This window comes from Coregonus clupeaformis, chromosome 15 (assembly GCF_020615455.1).
Source record: "Coregonus clupeaformis isolate EN_2021a chromosome 15, ASM2061545v1, whole genome shotgun sequence".
Taxonomy (NCBI): domain Eukaryota; kingdom Metazoa; phylum Chordata; class Actinopteri; order Salmoniformes; family Salmonidae; genus Coregonus; species Coregonus clupeaformis.
This window is the reverse complement of record NC_059206.1, coordinates 23,591,834-23,612,255: the sequence shown is the minus strand read 5'-3', so window position 1 is coordinate 23,612,255 and position 20,422 is coordinate 23,591,834. Positions and strand designations below refer to the sequence as shown.

Sequence of the window (20,422 nt, the reverse complement as noted above, 5' to 3'; positions counted from 1 at the left end):
GTGTTTTATATATATTTCCACACTGAGGTTGGGATAATCATGTGAAAATTATGATAATGTAAGAGCTGTTCGAAAAGACCGCCTAAAATGTCTGCCTGTTTTGGTGGGAGGGAGTTTTGGTCTTCCTGGTGACATCACCGTGCGGTAAATTAGTTAATAGACCAATAAGAAAGAGTTCCACACCTCTTTGCTTATAACAGCACATTTTCAGTTTTCCCCTCCCCACTCAAACCACTCCCAGACAGTCCTAGCTAAATTTTTGCTTGAGAAATTGCTCTTCGCTAAGAAGCTATTTATGTTTCTTTTTGACCATTTTAATTGAAAACCATTACAGTAAGGTACTTCGTTGTTACCCAGAAATGATTTGATATTGAGATAAAAACAGCAGCATTTGGACCTTTTAATGTCTAAAACCCAGCCTTGATTTCAACTATCTACTACATGTTCCTGCATCATTGTAGTTAAACAGCTATTTCCAGTCGTACTCTGCACTGGCACTGTACTTCTATTTACTCAACACTAGAGCTGGGTTTCCATGCCGACCACTTATCGTGGACATTTGCAGATATTGTTCACTACAATAAGGAACCTTTACTAGAGTAATTTAACGTTTGAAATGAAATAAGTTTGCTAAAATGGGTGATTGTTAATGGGACAATTTGGTAGCTACAACCATCAAACCAGTAGTAGTAGTTTTAAGGGTAATATACAAAAATAACTGTGGTGCACATTAATGTTATAAACTTATCGTGATCATTTTGTCAATTTATCGGGACATGGATTTTTGTCCATATCGCCCAGCTCTCTTGTCAAACTATGATCCATCAGGCCGTTGGGATGCTCTCATTAACATGACAAAACAGCCTACATGATAGTCTTTATTTTGGGCCCAGTTTGTGTATGTGTAAAATTATGATCTGTTACCTACTGTAGGTTACAGCTTATTTTAAGTATTGCGTAATGTTATAGCCCATGTTCAGTGTTTCCCAAATGACCAGAGATCACATCCTACATTCTGTGCTGCCACAGTGTAGTAGGCAAGAGTAGTATCCCATGTTGCATTATGTTCTCTGCACGTGGCGAATGATTGCAATGGTGTCTGAGGTGACCGAGTTCTAACCTCTGGTGGCGTCCCTGAGGTGACGAGACAGAGGTCCACTGGCGCAATGCATTATGGTCTGTCCTTGATCACACTTAGGGGAAACTGCCCTCTCAGACAGCGTCCGCCGCAGTGGACTGCTGGGTCGGCAAAAATCCACCACCAGCCTGCCGTTGGCCCATAGGGCCGGTGAAGGAGGGGTCCACCACCAGCCTGCCGTTGGCCCAAAGGGCCGGTGAAGGAGGGGTACCAGACACTGTTGGCTCTACACCATTATGCAGTGTCTCTGCTTCCCGGTTTTGGGTTTCTTATTCACCAGCAAAAAAAAAAAAATGAAATGGAACTGAATCGATCTCCTCCACTGCCTGCTTCCATCAGACACGATTGGGAAAAAACATGCAGCTTCAGCTCTGCAGCATTGTAACTAAAAACCCCTTGTTAAAAATAGCCTCCACCGCCCTCTTTTCTCTCATTAAGCCTCTGCTGCAATATGAACAATATTTCAAACCCTATTTCTCCCTGTTTTGACATTGGCTTAAGAACAAGCCTCTGCAAGTAAGGCGTGTGGTGACTGATTTGTACTGAATGTTTACCGTTGCCGGTTCTAATGTATTCAAAATGTTCTGATGCATTTCAGATAACAATGCAGACTTTTTTGCTGATTAAATCACTGGCAGGAATGGGGTTTGTATCGATAGCTGGGTGACATTTTGAAAGGTCCCAAATAAAAGCTGAAAAGGTCAGTAATGGCAATCAGATCTTTCCCCTCTCTCACTGGCCAATTACCCATATCTAACCGAGGAATCTTAGGTAGGCTAAGTTGCCAGTCTTGTAGTTGCAGTGCTGAAAATGTTTCAAACGTTCAAATAGAAACTGCCCCACAGTTTAGCCCCTGAAAGTTGGTGAACGTTTTCTGAGGGTCATATTGTTGGAATGATTGGCATTTATGAAGGGTAATAAGGCAAATTCTATCAACATTTCTGCACTTGTCATTGTTTTAGGAGACTTGCCTACTTGATTTGTTAAGTGTGTCATATTCTAAATGTGTTGCTTGTTTCATCCCTAATGTAATTGCATCACGTTGTCTTTGAGGAGAAATGATTTGTCATATATTAGCTACAGTCTATCAGTATGCAGAGGGGAGCATGCATTTGTTTTTTAGAATTAAAAGGAGGATTCAGACTTTTGATTGATGTTCTGCTCCTATTGCTGCATGCAGTAGACTTAATGGTGGCATAGCAAGTAATTTGATTTGGGGAAGATAAGCAATATGTTGCATTGTCAATTATTCAACCAGCGTCAGTTGTTTACTGGGAGACAGCGGTATGGCCCCTGGAGATTTAATTGTAATGCCTCTCGGTACAAGAGGTTACCTGATGGGGTCTGTGACCTATGAAATCATGACGTTGTCTCAATAATAATCTACGAGTTAACTCGATTGTCTGTCAGGAAGGAGACACAGGCAACGGCACTACGCCAGAATCAAACGGAATCGCCAATGGGCCCTAAACGGTTCACATTGGCATCCGGGTCACGATCCGCTTACCATTGGATGGGAACGTGGGAGTAAAACACGTCAGGGTGGGGAGGGTTTTTAAAAGGAGGAAATGATGTGCAACAATGCTCACCTCGTCTGACTGGAATTAACCAGCGTGAAAAAGTGGTCGTTAAGCTGACAATTAGTATGTGAAGACACATTCCTTCCGCCCTTGTGGTGCTGGACAGGCTCTGAGACGGAGACGGCCCGGCTGGTGATTCACGGCCCGAGACGGGGACGTTTTTTTAACCCTACTCACCGTCAGGCTGACGAGAGCCAGGAAGTATGCCTGTTTGTCACAAACACAATCTCGCTCTGACAGGTGTCTTGATTACGCTTTGCATTTTTGTTTCGCGAGAGGCGAGAACTCATTCCACCCCCCTGTCATTGAGCTCTGACATCTTTTCGGCCGGGGAGTTGCGTCTGTTGCATTTCCGATGCGTAAAGACTTCCGATGCCAGAAGTGACATCCGGATGAGACGGAGGGTAAGGGGGGAGGAAAGTGCTTATTTAAAATGCTTATGGGGCTTTAAAGCAGTGCAGCCTGGTGAGGACCGGTAGTGGGGAGAGGCATTAGAGACCTCCAGCAGACACACTGCTTAGAAATCCAACCTATTGATCTACTGGGACGGCACTGGTCAGAGCTGCTCCAATGGGCAGAAGAGGAGAAATGAGTCTCCACATTTCGAGACTTTTCAGAAACATCACAGGTGAGCTCAGGTTGCTCTAACTTGAATGCTTGTTTATTGAAGATAGGATTACCATTCTGAAATGCATTTTGAACTTTTGGAAATTATAGGTGAATGTAATTAGGTTTAAAGTAATTAGATAGAAAGCAAGTCATGCGATCTTGGGGTAGGCTTTTTCTCTTGATAGCTTTTATTCAGAGATGTCTTATTAATGTTGGAGTTTTATCACTGCTTTTAGTGTCTCTGTTTTATTGTTGCATTTTTCAACTTTATAGAAAGTTTATGCTAGTGGGATTTAATGTCTTACATTATTGTTTCGGGACTTGTCTCCCACTATTGGGCTCTGGAATAGCACATTCATATTTGAGTTGTTGAAATGATCACTCTACCGAAATAGGTGTGTTTTGTAAAGATTTGTGTTAATATGTACAACTTAGTTATAAAGGTGTATGTGTGATAGAGTGTTTTGCAGATATATTCTAGCTGTAGTCAATAAGCACATCCTGGCTGCGTGTGTTTCGAAGGTTTGATTTACTATATCTCTTACCATTATCTTCCCAGTCATTTTGTATTCCGCTGTAACGAAGGGCACGGGTATAAATCACGGTACTCCGAGCACACAGAGAGACCATAGTGGCTTTGTGCTAAGCGCTAGTGTTCAGCTGAACACCCCCCAGGGCTCCACTAGGATGCCTAGGTCCATTTCCTCTCCCGCTAATCACCCCCTGGTATTTTCCTACAGCTGCCACCAGCACCACCCCTGCAGCAAAGACCTCCAGCCATATGACGGCCTGCAGCGACAGCGAGAAGAACTACTGCGTGAACGGAGGGGATTGCTTCACCCTGGAGGTCACCCCCGGCAGCACCAAGTTCCTCTGCAGGTAGAACATGATGAAACACGATACCATTTCCACCAACACCACCCACTGGATACTGTGCTGTCTGTTTTTGACTTAGTTTTAACTGATACAATTTCTGATGGCTTATAGCTGCTTTTTCCTCATATTTAAACAGACTGACTGTGCTTCCGCATAATTCGTCAAACACAGCATCCACACCACACAATAAATAGTATGCTGACAATGTTTGACTTGATGTTTGATACAATTCCTGATGGCTTATTGCTGCTACTTCTTTATATTTAACTGTGCTCCCACGTTGGATCATTCTAGAAGTTTGCCAGTGCCGACTTCAGAACGCTACTATACTGTTTTAGTACGGTAGATGCTGGCATAACATTTCATATCTATTTAATATTTATTTTTGAAGTGAGAATGCTGTGTTGTCAAGACCCATTTATACCTGATATGATAGGCACCAGAGATGTGGTGCCATTTAGGCCTGATACAGGTCCCCTGTAGCTCAGTTGGTAGAGCATGGCGCTTGCAACGTCAGGGTTGTGGGTTCGTTTCCCACGGGGGGCCAGTATGAAAATGTATGCACTCACTAACTGTAAGTCGCTCTGGATAAGAGCGTCTGCTAAATGACTAAAATGTAAAATGATATGATAGGCACCAGAGATGTGGTGGCATTTAGGTCCCTGAGGCGCCAAGTTTCATTGTAGAGCTGTACCAGCTCTGTGGCGAAAACGGAACCTGGCAACATCAAACACTGCCTCGTCTTCATCGGGAAATCGGAGGAAAGTTGGCAGGTCTTTTTACAGCAAAGCCAAGGTGTCGGCTTAATTTTTTTGGAAGGTGCTGAGCGATTTAGTGATTTTTTTAAGGTTGTTTTGGTTAGATTATTTTTAAAAATAATCAAGGTTTTCTATTTCATTTTTTTTTTTTTACATTGAAATAATGACATTCAAATTATTTTAGAGCTTCCCTCAGGTGCAATGGTTTATGGTCCCTCATATTTATATTTTTGAGTGTTTTCCCCATTTTTTGAGATTTTTACCCCATTTTCGTGATATCCAATTGGTAGTTACAGTCTTGTCCCATCGCTGCAACTCCCCTATGGACTCGGGAGAGGCTAAGGTCGAGAGCCATGCGTCCTCCGAAACACGACCCTGCCAAGCCGCACTGCTTCTTGACACACTGCTCGCCTAACCCGGAAGCCAGCCGCACCAATGTGTCGGAGGAAACACTGTCCAGCTGGCGACCAAAGTCAGCTTGCAGGCGCCCGGCCTGCCTCAAGTAGTCTCTATGGGACAAGGAAATCCCTGCCGGCCAAACCCTCCCCTAACCTGGACGACGCTGGGCCATGGGTCTCCCTGTCACGGCCAGCTGTGACACAGCCTGGGATCGAACCCGGGTCTGTAGTGACGCCTCAAGCACCGTGATGCAGTGCCTTAGACCACTTCGCCACTCGGAAGCCCTTGTCAAGCAGTTCTTGACTTAATTTCTCTCGTGAATGATTTGATTTCTCTCTAGAGAAACGGCGCATTAAGTTCCCCAAAATAACGTACTAAATGGAATTCAAGTAATTAAACCGACGTCGGTCAATTAGTTGTTTAATAACCAGAAAAAACATCTAAATATTTGGTTAATCGCTCAGCACTAGTTTTGGGGTCAATCATTAAACAAAGACCTGTGCAGAGATTAACAGAGGCGTACACGAGGCATCGGTGTACAGATGTACTGAAGGCCTCTGCGCTTTGATGGGGCTTTTTAGGCGGCTGTAGGGATAGCTGGATGGATGTCATGCTTTGCGTGACGCTAGCTGGGCTGAGCGACGCCGAGAGCTGAGCGACGCCGAGAGCTGAGCGAGCGGAACAGGTGGAGGTCCTGGGACGATCCACAGACTACTCTGCATGTGTACATGATTAATGTCGGCTCCTGTCATCGCCCAATCGCCACGCTCCAGTTCGGAAGCTATGTTGTATTTATGAGATTTTTCTTTCCATCTTCTTCTTCTCCATTTTCTTGTTCTCATTGGAACCCGAGCGCTTAGACCTGGGTCATGTTCATCAGGCATCAAACGGAACAAAACTGACTAAAACCGCGAGGGACTACTTGTACTTGTCCAATAAGATACACTCATTTCAGTTTTCTGTTACGAGACGTTTTGAAACGTTTTCCTTCGAGTGCCTTACTGAACATGACCTGTGCTGACATTATGCTTCTGTCAGCTTCAACCGTGTCCTTACAGCAGAACATTGATTTATTCTCCAGCATAGCGCTCTTGTTGTCAAGGGTGTAGTTCAGCCCTGATCTGAGCGATAGAGCCGACGAGAGATCAAAGCAGCTTTCTCAGTGCTAGAAGACTACCCCCCCTGTGGCTTCAGCATCAGACTGACAGTCTCCGAGAGCTTGGTGGCCTCAACAGAGCTCAGCTCAAGGCCCTTGAATCATCCCGAGCAGCAAAAGTTGGCCTTGTGCCATGCACTTTACACGCTCGGTATGAGAGGCAACGGCATACATCGCAGACACAAGAGAACCACCTCTCTGCAGTCCTGTCCACATTCTCCATCATCGTCATTCATATTAAATCTATCTGAGGTAAAATCATGTATTATCCATACAAATTGACAAATTGAACACGAAGGCATTGAAGTACACTGGTCTGACGTCACTTCTAGCAAAGTGGGTGGCCCCTTAAGAACGCTCAGAGGTTGTCCACTCTGCATGACCATTTTTATCAACAGCATCTCCCAATTTTGTATTTTACGTCTTTACATTTATGGTTAGAACATCCAGTAGTTTTCAAAAGACATGCTGAGATGGTGATGCTGCATAGTGTCTTTCAACTGTGGCCCTACTCGTTACACCTCATGGTTTTATCACTTCCCTTACAGCAGCAAATGCATGACAAGGGAAATATCACTGCAGCTCCTCTCTCTAAGTGCCTGACACAAGGCTTGACATTGCCAAGGATACACTTTGGCTCTGGGCCATCCAATACTTAAGAAAGACTCTTACCATCCACCACCAGATTGAGTTTCCTCTTAAATACTTCAGTGACTAAGCACAAAAAAAATGCTGCTGTCTCCAACGGCTTTTGTTTCCTTTCAGTAAGCCATGCAGAACGCTGCCACTGGAGGGAAGGGGAGGAAAAAACCTGTCTGTCTTTCCTCCTTTTCGGACGTTATGGATCCTTAGAAATAACTCTATCTGCGGAAATAACCTGTCTGCCAGGGGTCCCCGGGGAGCCCGATTCGCTGAAGCCTGAACAGTCGGAGTAGGGATTCTCTAACAGGCACACAGCGTGGAAGGGTCAGAACATCATGGAAGCAGCGCTCTACATCCTAATCCCCTCCTCCATTATTTATAGCAAATTATATAGAAATAGCCAACATGAATGTGTCTTTAACCATGGTCTTTTTTGAAACGGCATTCAATTCCAATAACATCCTCATGATGCCGTTGTCATGGGCTGGCCTTGTCAAAATCTCCCATAACATTATCGAACTATACTGAACAAAAATATAAACGTAACATGCGACAATTTCTACGATTTTACTGAGTTACAGTTCATATAAGGAAATCAGTCAATTGAAATAAATTCATTAGACCCTAATATATGGATATTAAATGACTGGGCAGGGGGTGCAGCCATGGGTGGGCCTGGGAGGGCATAGGCCCACCCACTGGGGAGCCAGGCCCAGCCAATCAGAATGAGTTTTTACCCACAAAAGGGCTTCATTACTGACAGAAATACTCCTCAGTTTCATCAGCTGTCCGGGTGGCTGGTCTCAGACGATCCTGCAGGTGAAGAAGCCGGATGTGGAGGTCCTGGGCTGGCGTGGTTACACGTGGTCTGCGGTTGTGAGGCCTGTTGGACGTACTGTCAAATTCTCTAAAATGACGTTGGAGGCAGTTTATGGTAGAGAAATGATCATTCGATTCTCTGGCAACAGCTCTGGTGGACATTCCTGCAGTCAGCATGCCAATTGCACGCTCCCTCAAAACTGGAGACATCTGTGGCATTGTGTTGTGTGACAAAACTGCACATTTTAGAGTGGCCTTTTATTGTCCCCAGCACAAGGTGCACCTGTATAATGATCACCCTGTTTAATCAACTTCTTGATATGCCACACCTGTCAGATAGATAGATTATCTTGGCAAAGGAGAAATGATCACTAACAGGGATGTAAACAAATTTGTGCACAGAATTTGAGAGATATAAGCGTTTTGTGCATATGGAAAATTTCTGGGATATTGTATTTCAACTCATGAAACATGGGACCAACACTTTACATGTTGCGTTTATATTTTTGTTCAGTATAGATTTCCACCGGGGAGACTGATTATCTTGCTGCTCATTCAGGAGTCCCATTCAAGTGCCTTTGGGATACATGCCACACAATATTCAGAGAGATTTTAATATCTCTCTCTGTCTCTCTCTCTCTTTCTCTCTTTCTTTCTCTCTCTCTCTCTCTGTCTGTCTCTCTGTCTCTCTCTCTCTCTCTGTCTCTCTCTCCGTCTGTCTCTCTTTCTCTCTGTCTCTCTCTCTCTGTCTGTCTCTCTGTCTCTCTCTCTCTCTCTCTGTCTCTCTCTGTCTCTCTCTCTGTCTCTGTCTCTCTCTCTGTCTCTCTCGCTGTCTCTCTGTCTCTGTCTCTCTCTCTGTCTCTCTCTCTGTCTCTCTGTCTCTGTCTCTCTCTCTCTGTCTGTCTCTCTGTCTCTCTCTCTGTCTCTCTCTCTGTCTCTCTGTCTCTGTCTCTCTCTCTCTCTCTCTGTCTGTCTCTCTGTCTCTGTCTCTGTCTCTCTCTCTCTCCGTCTGTGTTTCTGAGAGAAAGGGCTTGCCCAGCCAGCTGCTGAGACCCTGTAAGAACTGAGGCACAGCTGGACTGGCTTGTTGGAGTCCCTCTCTCTCTGCATCTCACGCCACAATCTCTTCTTTAGCAGGGCTTTACTCAGCCTCCTGCTCTGTCATCAGTCACCAGATGGCCAGCTGAAAAGCCTCCGGTCAGGATCGACCAGTGTTCGCCCCCCCAAAAACCACACTTTAATGCCTGCTGCAGTACACAAACTGAGCATTGGACAGGATGTTACACAAAATTAGCAAAGTCTCTAGTGATTGTATTGAAAGGCTTAATTTGTTCATGTGCCACCACTTGGTAGACTGGTAGACGTTACACAGTGAGGTATCTTATTGATACCTCTGCTCTGTAGTGGTTTACTCTCATTGGTGTCTTAGTCATCTAACCTAACACCAAAGGGTGAATCTGAGACACTAAAGTGCCATAGCTACTATGTTTTGTAGCGTTTTGCACTCTATATTGGGGGCGGCAGGTAGCCTAGCGGTTAAGAGCGTTGGGCCAGTAACCGAAAGTTCACTGGTTCCAATCCCAGAGGCGACTAGGAGAAAAATCTGTCTGTGCACTTGAGCAAGGCCCTTGACCGTAATTGTTCCTGTTAGTGGCTCTGGATAAGAGCGTCTGCTAAATGACCAACGTTTAAATGTATAGGCGAAAGTAGACGAAATATGAAAAGGTAAGTCAATGGAAGTGCTGGATGGGAACTGTTGGATTCCATGCATTGTTTTTGTGTGTGTTACATGTTACATCTGTGTACTGTGTCAGTGCTGTGTTGTGCGTCTCACTCCCTCTCTGCCCCCCCCAGGTGCATAACGGGATACACTGGGAATCGATGTCAAGCCACTGTGCCTGTGAGAGTCATAAACACAAAACGTATGTGCATTCAAGTGAACCCAGCCACACGTGTCATCTCTGGTGTTTCATCCCTGTTCCAAAGTTCCAATCACTGTCCCTCCCAGAGCCAGACGGCCAATCCATCCGTCCCAATGATTCGTTTTGGACAGGTGTGTGTGTGGAGTGGAGAGGCCTCCAGATTACTAATAGACACACACACACACTCATCCTGACTCAAATTCTCATCTGCTTGTGTGCTGACGCCTTTCTAAATAGATCGAAATATCCGGGCATTGTGTCCACAGCTAATTCTAATTCATTCAATCTCCCTGGAATCAGAATGCATGAGCTAAACATTTGCTGAAATTCAAGGCCTGTTGAACAAGACATTGATTGGGGCTTTTCTCTCAAGTACATATGTTTTCGCAAACATGACTGATGGCGATGTTTGCGGGACATATCGGTCCTCTTGACAACACCAGCGATGCGCGTGGGTCTTCGGTAGATCTGGTGTAAACTCATCTTCTCTTCTTCTCTTCTCTTCTGTCTGTCATTCTTTTGTTTCCCTCTCAGGTGTCCAAATGAATTTACTGGTGATCGCTGCCAAAACTACGTAATGGCCAGTTTCTACAGTACGTCTATCTCCTCTTCCTGTCTGTGCTTTTGATTGGAGCATGCTCAATCAGCGCTACTTCCTGTTGCTTCATTTTTCCTCTCAGGTTCTTTAGACAGACTTTTAGGTGTTTGTGTTTTTATTACGTTGTATGTATCCCATTACCTGCATGTTAAGAGGTTTTTGCCTTGTTTTGTTGACTTGGATGTAATCTGAAACAGTTTGAAGCGTTATAGTTAACTGATGTTGTGTTCGTTATGTCACTCACAATAATAGCAGAAAGAAAGTGAAACTCAAACTGTATATTCAACTTTCCAAACTGGGACCTTCAAATATGAGGCAGGGGACAGTAGTGGAGTTTGCAATACTAAAACAGTTCTGTATTGATACTCACCACCTGTGACAGGGACCAACCTAAATAAGATCTCAAGTTTGAGTTGATCTTTAACACGGCAATATATTTTCTTCCCTGAAGAGCAATAACACTTATGGGAGGTGTGTGGGGGTCATTGTGGATTATGGAGGCACTGTAAAGAACAGAACAGACCCTGTTAAAGAGACCTCTTTGATGTCATGGAGAGGCCAAGAGGGAGATGAATGGCAGCTTCCCAGGAACTGGGCCCCAGTGCACTTTATCACTCTGACTCACCCACTCACCTTACAGTCCAGTTACCTCAATTACCATAGGTTACCTGGCAAAACAGCAAACAACCATGCTTTCATCTCCGAGGCGGAACGAAAAAGATCTGCCCATTGAGATGTAATTTTAACTCGGAGCGTGGAGGAACAGAGGGAGATATTTTGGGTCTCCCTGAGATATCAGCTAGCGTATTGGAGGAGCTAATTAAAAGAATGCTGCTGTCGCTATCTGTTGGTTTCATCGTTGTAGGCCACTCCTCCAGCTCTTCCCAGTCGGTGGCTTTTATCTAGCCAGGGACAAACGCCCTGTCTGCAGCTACAGGCGTGGCACGCTGCCAGCAATGCAACAGGAGACCCTTATTGCTGCAGAGGAAGAGGAGGGATGCTGGGTGTGTAGTATAAGCCGAGAAAGGAAGCTCTATCCTTGACGATCAGGAAGTATTCTCCAAATGTGTGGGCGGGGGCTTTAATATAATATTTAACATTAATACTTTAATGTCTCCTTATGGCTGTTGCCAAAACAGTCCGTGTTTTTTTTTAAACGTTCGCTGTGGGAACGCAGCCGAGGTCGGAGAGGACAGATGTGAAGACGGCCTCGTCAGCAGTTCAGACGAGCTGAGACCGCTATTATTTATTTACCCCTCGCCTCCTGACAAGGTCTGCTGTGGGACGGGGGCACGCTACTGAAAATGGAGGCATTTGTGGCCCCCAGTTAGGGTCTGTTTAGAGTAGTCTTTAGGGAAGAGTCTTTTGCCTCGTATTTGACTAGTCCTTGATTGACCCAGCGAGAGTAGTTGAGGGTGTTGTTGATATTGATAGTACTCTGTACTCTCCTGAGGAGTGACGTTTACCCCCATGACCTTACAGGGAAAGTTACAGACCCTATGCAACTCAGTCAGCGGTCATACTATGGTGAAAGCAGTACTTTGATGTTGGTAAACAACGAAATTATTAATTGAATTGAAAACATAGTGGTTGTTATTGTTGTCACTCACAATGTTTAAGTAAAGAACATGCGTAGGTTACCACGGAACATACTTGTAACCTACTGCCTGATTATTATGACAATATTTAGCCTAATATGACCATGTTTTGTCACATAAGCATAATGCAACTATATCTAATCCCATTTATAACCCAGGCTAAAGTGAAGTATCGGCAGAACTGTAATACATTTTTCAGAGCAGTGATACTGGGCCAGTCATATGAAAGGTGCTTTGGAGTATCTAAGCTGGAGGTTCACAAGTCAAACACAATCAATAGAGCCAACATGACAAGAAGGGACGCTGCTCACATGCAGACCAGTCATCACGTTGTTCATGTTTTGCATCATTTTTAAAGACAAACAAGACCTTTGAATATGTCAGAATTACTCAATAATAAATATGCATTATCTTCCTATACTACGTCAGTTTATCAGTTTATACACAAGTTTATAATGAAATTGTAGCTCCTTCGATAACACCGCTATTAACCAAAATAACGGTATGTTAAGATAATTGTAGCCAATTGTCAAAGAAAGAATAGGAAGTATGTCACAGGAAGTATGTCACAGTAACAGTGAAGTATGTAACAGTGAAGTATGTCACAGTAACAGTGAAGTATGTCACAGTAACAGTGAAGTATGTCACAGGAAGTATGTCACAGTAACAGTGAAGTATGTCACAGGAAGTATGTCACAGTAACAGTGAAGTATGTCACAGTAACAGTGAAGTATGTCACAGTAACAGTGAAGTATGTCGCAGTAACAGTGAAGTATCTCACAGTAACAGTGAAGTATGTCACAGGAAGTATGTCACAGTAACAGTGAAGTATGTCACAGTAACAGTGAAGTATGTCACAGTAACAGTGAAGTAAGTCACAGTAACAGTGAAGTAAGTCACAGTAACAGTGAAGTATGTCACAGTAACAGTGAAGTATGTCACAGTAACAGTGAAGTATGTCACAGGAAGTATGTCACAGTAACTGTGAAGTATGTCACAGTAACAGTGAAGTATGTCACAGTAACAGTGAAGTAAGTCACAGTAACAGTGAAGTATGTCGCAGTGAAGTATGTCACAGTAACAGTGAAGTATGTCACAGTAACAGTGAAGTAAGTCACAGTAACAGTGAAGTAAGTCACAGTAACAGTGAAGTATGTCGCAGTGAAGTATGTCACAGTAACAGTGAAGTATGTCACAGTAACAGTGAAGTATGTCACAGTAACAGTGAAGTATGTCACAGTAACAGTGAAGTATGTCACAGTAACAGTGAAGTATGTCACAGTAACAGTGAAGTAAGTCACAGTAACAGTGAAGTAAGTCACAGTAACAGTGAAGTAAGTCACAGTAACAGTGAAGTATGTCACAGTAACAGTGAAGTATGTCACAGTAACAGTGATATTGGGTGTAGTTTGTAAACCATAACAACTAATAATAGATCCTCGTCCTTTACATCAAGGATGTTCAAGTCAGTGGATAAAGCTAGCTAAAGGCACAACCATTTTAACCATGGCTTCTCCTCCTGTTGAGCCACTGTCCAGTTAAACAGTTGAAAGCTAGCTCTGCTCCTTTCTATACCAAAGTGTTGTATTTGATGTTAGTCACTAGGATATGTTATGTAGTATTACGTTTACAATTTACTTTTTTTTGTTTATTCCTCAAAACATATTTAACAGGCATGGCTGTTGATCTGAGTAATGACAAATGAGAATTTGGTACGACTGCAATATTGACTTTGTAGATCTGCATTGGTGTCTATTGGGAATGGAAACAGTGCATGGTCCTCACACAGCATGAGGTAGTGTTTACCGGTGAACGACAAGTACCCTAACTAGTGCCCCTAAACCTGCCTAATTGACGTGTAGTGACATTACCATTGATAATGCAAGCAAAGAGATTTTTGCATGCGCATGCCACTGTACTGAGAAAGTACCTCTCACCTTAGCGATTAGCAGATGGATACATTTTAATGCATTTTTGATGAACTCGTATTCAATGGATTTTGGTTTTTGATCACTTTTCGTAGTTGTGGTAAAATCATCGTAAAACTTAGTGACCTATAAGAGTCTAATAGAATGGATAATCACAAATAAGATATTTTAAATAGAAGTACTGTACAATTAAGCCTTTTCTCCATAAAGGACAAGTTCACTGTTTATTAATGAAATAAATTTTTTTATGTAAATGGTATTTTATAGAAGTGTCCAGACACTGTTTTGGGCGATTTCCACTTGATTTTGACAAACTTACCCCACCAGCGATTGACTTCCTCAGGCTCGTTCTGGAGTGTCAGGGCAGCGATAAAACATTAACAAAGTTCAAGTGAAAAATTACCAAGTGAAAATCGCCCCCCAAATAGTTTCTGGATTCTTCTATAACATTACATTTACATCAATTATGATCATACTGTACGTTTCCTCTAAAATGATTATAGAATTATTCTACATGGTGAAAGAGTTGGTTATTATACATCATACACCAGTTTGATCTCCACATTCCATTCTCTGTAGAAACACTGATTAGCCATTTGATGAGCAATATAGTTCTGAATAACACCTCATCTGAAAAATACCTCTTCTCTTTTCTTTTTGTGACCGTTCTGCATTGGCAGAACATCTTGGGATTGAATTTATGGGTATGGATCGTTCCTTCCTCCTTAGTTTGCAAATGTAGGATTAGAAGCTTGAGCCTGCCCCCCCCACCTCCCCTCAACTCCAGACAGTTTTCTTGTGCCAATGAAGGGATCATACAGGCATAACATACCATATTTGTTACAGAATAATAAACACACGTACACATTGAAAATGTAGCTCAAATATGCTAATGACACCTTCAATTATATTTTTTTGGGAAAACCTCAATGTGATAGCGTATAGTCAAATTAACCCGCACACAAGTAGGTCCTAAAATCACCACCACGCAAATTAAGTCCTACAATGACCACCATAAACTCACATTACTCATACAAGCGTCTGAGCTACAGTACACTGTATCTCTCTCACACATGATATAAACCAGGTGCCCATAGAGGCTGCAGTGTGGTTATTCTGTATGATCAGATCCCTTCAGCTCTTGCTTTTGCCTTTACCCTAACCCCTCCTCTGTTCCACCCAGTGTTTAGCATGTCATGTCAAATACACTGACGGCGTCCTCCCTTGCTACCATTTCATTTCATCTCCTTCCTTCCGGTCTTCCTATTTCCTACTGTACCATGTGGATGTATGTATGTGTCCGTCCCCCAGCTGTGTCCCCTTTGTGCTCTTGTCATCTCATGGTTCCTCTCCTTGTCTCATCAGTGATGGCAGTTTTTGCTGTGTGTCTTTTTTAAATGATGTTGATGCTAACTCTGAACAATTGACAAATGATTGTTTTTCATTTAAAAGACTGATTGTTTGTAGCATCCTTTGTTCACAGGACACCTAATACGTTGGCGAACCGACCAATCTTTAAAAATAGGAGTAGAGTACGAACTAGGTGCGATAATGGAACAGTTCAGATAACTATATACTGAACAGAAATATAAACTCAACTTGCAACAAAGGCCCCCCCCCCTGTCCCGGCCAAACCCTCCCCTAATCCGGACGATGCTGGGCCAATTGTGCGCCGCACTATGGGACTCCCGGTCACAGCCGGTTGTGACACAGCCTGGGATCGAACCCGGGTCTGTAGTGACGCCTTAGACCGCTGCGCCACTCGGGAGGCCCCATGATCCTGCTGTTTAATCAGCTTCTTGATACGCCACACCTGTCAGGTGGATGGATTATATTGGCAAAGGAGAAATGCTCACTAACAGGGATGTAAACAAATGTGTGCACAACATTTTAGATAAATAAGCTTTTTGTGCATATGGAACATTTCTGGGATCTTTTATTTCCGCATGTTTCATGGAACCAACACTTTTCATGTTGCGTTTATATTTTAGTTCAGTGTAACTTTCACTTGATCCCCTAATCTGGTAACCTGTAACCTCATACCTGTGAAAAGATTGAAACGCAAATATTCCATAATTCCAAGCGTTGGGTCCTGTGAACAAACAATGCTGCACTGTTTGCAATATTAGCATATTAACATTTTACATGGGAGGGATTTTAACTGTCTTGATGAATGACTATCTTATATATGCATCTGTTGTATTAGTAACATGTGGGCTGGTTAGAATACATTGCGGAGAATGCATTTTCTGTGGTTTGCCTAGTCATGATTACTGAGCCCGACCTTGAACTAACACTTCCTCGCATTCCGACTGGACTCAGACTCAACAGAACTGCCTCCTCAGATCAATATATTAGATTTCCACCGTCTCGGTTTTCAACCAACGCCCACTAATACAATGTCACATCTGGGCCACATTCAGTACACCAACGTTGGTGGACATTGCAGATAGAAATGCCATGAATAGAGCCAACGTGATTCTTTATTCTACATGAGAGGCATTGTAGTTTGTTCTACAAAACATATTTCTATCTGAACGTTCCAAAACATTGCGTACTGCTGAACGTGCCCCGGGTTTGTTTGTTTCTGTGAATGTATAACCTTAATATATAACCTAAAACACGTTTGTTCGTCTCCCTTGGGTTTGGTTTGTATGTCACACTATAGGTCTGCATGTTGTGGAGTTTTAAGAATGCATTGTCCTCTTTTTCAGAAGCAGAGGAGCTGTATCAGAAACGTGTATTAACAATAACAGGGATCTGCATTGCACTCCTAGTGGTTGGAATCATGTGTGTGGTTGCCTACTGCAAAACAAAGTAATTCAAGTAAAATTTTTACGCTAAACTCAATCAGTATTTGCTATTACGTATCCTTGTCCTTAATACGTATTTTGAAGCTTCCCTGAGATAATAGCCTAGAGATTTGAGCATTTTAATCATTTTATTGTCAATCACAACCTCTGTCAACAGACAAAAATCTGTCATCCTTCTGTTTTTGTTATTGGCTATATGACTGGTCAGTCTCACGATGCAGTTTGTCTTTCCGTGCACAGAAAGCAGAGGAAAAAGCTCCATGATCGTCTGAGGCAGAGCCTACGAAATGAGAGAAACACCAGGGCCAGTATGGCCAATGGTCCTCAGATTAATAACACTCCCCTTGAAAACGTCCAGCTTGTCAATGTAAGTCAGTCACATAGCTATTAGTTCTAACAATGGGAACTACGCTAGAGTAACCTCTCACGCTTACTTTCCAATACATACAGTGCATTTGGAAAGTATTCAGACCCCTTAACTTTTTCCACATTTTGTTACGTTACAGCCTTATTCTAAAATGGATTGAATTGTTTGTTTTTCCTAATCAATCTACACACAATACCCCATAATGACAAAGCAAAAACAGGTTTTTTGACATTTTTGCAAATGTATTTAAAAAAAACCCGGAAATATCGCATTTACATAAGTATTCAGACCCTTTACTCAGCACTTTGTTGAAGTACCTTTGGCAGCTATTACAGCCTCCAGTCTTCTTGGGTATGACGCTACAAGCTTGGCACACCTGTATTTGGGGAGTTTCTCCCATTCTTCTCTGCAGATCCTCTCAAGCTCTATCAGGTTGGATGGGGAGCGTCGCTGCACAGCTATTTTCAGGTCTCTCCAGAGATGTTCGATCAGGTTCAAGTCCGGACTCTGGCTGGGGCACTCAAGGACATTCAGAGACTGCATTGTCTTGGCTGTGTGCTTAGGGTTGTTGTCCTGTTGGAAGGTGAACCTTCGCCCCAGTCTGAGGTCCTGAGTGCTCTGGAGCAGGTCTTCATCAAGGATCTCTCTGTACTTTGCTCCGTTCATCTTTCCCTCGAACCTGACTAGTCTCCCAGTCCATGCCCCTGAAAAACATCCCCTCAGCATGACGCTGCCACCATGCTTCACCGTAGGGATGGTGCCAGATTTCCTCCAGATGTGACGCTTGGCATTCAGGCCAAAGAGTTCAATCTTGCTTTCATCAGACCAGAGAATCTTGTTTCTCATGGTCTGAGAGTCATTTAGGTGCCTTTTGTCAAACTCCAAGCGTGCTGTCATGTGCCTTTTACTGAGGAGTGGCTTCCATCTGGCCACTCTACCATAAAGGCCTGATTGTTGGAGTGCTGCAGAGATGGTTGTCCTTCTGAAAGATTCTCCCATCTCCACAGAGGAACTCTGGAGCTCTGTCAGAGTGACCATCGGGTTCTTGGTCACCTCCCTGACCTAGGCCCTTCTCCCCCGATTGCTCAGTTTGGCCGGGCGGCCAGCTCTAGGAAGAGTCTTGGTGGTTCCAAACTTCTTCCATTTAAGAATAATGGAGGCCACTGTGTTCTTGGGGACCTTCAATGCTGCATAGTTTTTTGGTACACTTCCCCAGATCTGTTCCTCGACACAATCCTGTCTCTGAGCTCTACGGACAATTCCTTCGACCTCATGGCTTGGTTTTTACTCTGACATGCACTGTCAACTGTGGGACCTTATATAGACAGGTGTGTGCCTTTCCAAATCATGTCCAATCAATTGAATTTACCACAGGTGGACTCCAAGTTGTAGAAACAGCTCAATGATGATCAATAGAAACAAGATGGACCTGAGCTCAATTTCGAGTCTGATACAAAAGGGTCTGAATACTTATGTAAATAAGGTATTTCTGTTTTTAATTTTTAATAAATGTGCTAACATTTCGAAAAACAAGTTTTCACTTTGTCATTATGGGGTATTGTGTGTAGATTGAGGAAAACAATTTATTGAATCAATTTTAGAATAAGGCTGTAACATAACAAAGTGTGGAAAAAGTCAAGGGGTCTGAATACTTTCCGAATGCACTGTACATTTGTTGGCTACAGTATCTGCACAGTTCATATAAGCATGCATGATGGGATTTCATATTATTGACGCTTGATTTCATTGTTTTCCCTTATAGCAATTTGTGTCTAAAAATGCATTGCCTGCGCAGCATGTAATCGAGAAGGAAACGGAAACGTCCTTTTCCACGAACCAGTACACATCATCTGCACATCAGTCCACAACGGTCACCCACACCTCCAGTCAAAGGTAACCCTATATTCTCCTTCCTCCTCTCCTTCCATCTGTAAAAGTCATCCACTTTTAGAAAGGGATGAGCTATAGCACTGGCTCTAAGAAGATACTGTAATAATAATGTGTCTAAGATAAAGTCCTATTTATCTCCTCCAATGTGTCACAACTGTCAGAACAGATTACCGCTGGGCCCTCTACGCTATCTTAGTCGGAGACCCTCTCGTTCCCCCCAGCCTCCTCCGCTTTTCCTCTTTCCCTCTGTTTATGTCGGGAGTTTTGAAAAGCTATTAATTCACGTTGTGATCAGTCGACGGTTGATACGATGATCACCCATCCTGTTACACTATTGCCTGTGAATCACCTCGCTCACTCAGTGATAGTCACTGGATTCAACAGAGACCAGGGCCCGTATTCACAAAGCGTTTCAGAGTAGGAGTGCTGATCTAGGATCAGGTCCCACGGCTTCCGCCCCTTATTCATTATGATTTAAAAGGAATAACTGATCCTAGATCAGAACTCTGAGACACTTTATGAATCCAGGGCCTGCAGTTCTGTGATCTCAGACTGCACAAACAAAACGGCAGGGGACAATGTATTGTAGTGCATCATTAGCTATAATGGGACAACCGAGGTTCAGGGAGAATTTATGAGGTTTCCAGAGAACTTGTAGAGCAAAGAGCAATGTGCAGGTCAAAGTGTCTTGTGGATCCTAGATCCATTATGAAGAAGTGGATGCTGTATAGTCCTCCATAGGATAGTGTCTCTACCTAAAGGTTAGACTAGAGCTGACCTGGTTTCAAATCTATTTGAAATCATTGAAATACCTTGTGCTTTCGCTCTAGCCTGCCTGAAGTGTCAGATGGGTGGGGTAAGCGTTGGTCTATTAAGCCAGGCAAGCTCAAACAAGCCCAGCTGAAGTATTTAAAAAGATTTCAAGTAGTATTTGAACCCTGGTCTGCAATAGACATGATTCACAGTGTTTACAGCTTACGTCATTGTCTGAAGAGGCTAGTGTTTTACCCTCATTTAAGAGAAGCAATTAATTCACCTCTTCTGTCTCCCCTCTCCATTCTCCTCTGTCTCGCTCTCTCTCTCTTCAGCTGGAGTAACGGCCGCAGCGAGAGTGCCCTCTCCGACAGCCGCTCTGTCTTGGTGATGTCATCGGGAGAGAACAGCCGGCAAGCCACACCCAGCCACCGGGGTCGTCTGAACGCCACGGGTGGCGCCAGAGACCTGAGTGCCTACCTAAAGAACTCTGGAGACACGCCAGACTCCTACAGGGATTCTCCGTACAGTGAGAGGTAGGAGAAAGATATCTGATGCTCATGTTGCTACGCTACG

The 20,422-nt window shown here is 43.5% G+C and overlaps 1 protein-coding gene across 9 annotated transcripts in view; it reads left to right on the top strand.

The window, feature by feature from the left end:
• The window catches only part of nrg1 (neuregulin 1), a 162,465-nt gene that overhangs the window by 138,409 nt on the left and 3,634 nt on the right, over positions 1 to 20,422 (top strand). For 3 of the 9 annotated variants that reach the window (XM_041897445.2, XM_041897450.2, XM_041897448.2), the window contains 7 exons: positions 4,068 to 4,206; positions 10,434 to 10,492; positions 14,704 to 14,727; positions 16,738 to 16,840; positions 17,077 to 17,203; positions 18,966 to 19,096; positions 20,182 to 20,382. In XM_041897445.2, coding sequence (XP_041753379.2) covers positions 4,068 to 4,206; positions 10,434 to 10,492; positions 14,704 to 14,727; positions 16,738 to 16,840; positions 17,077 to 17,203; positions 18,966 to 19,096; positions 20,182 to 20,382 — 784 coding nt within the window. Of the gene's footprint in view, positions 1 to 4,067; positions 4,207 to 8,927; positions 9,900 to 10,433; positions 10,493 to 14,703; positions 14,728 to 16,737; positions 16,841 to 17,076; positions 17,204 to 18,965; positions 19,097 to 20,181; positions 20,383 to 20,422 lie in introns of those variants that run through there. The other 6 variants (XM_041897446.2, XM_041897451.2, XM_041897449.2 and 3 more) reach the window with 4 other exon arrangements.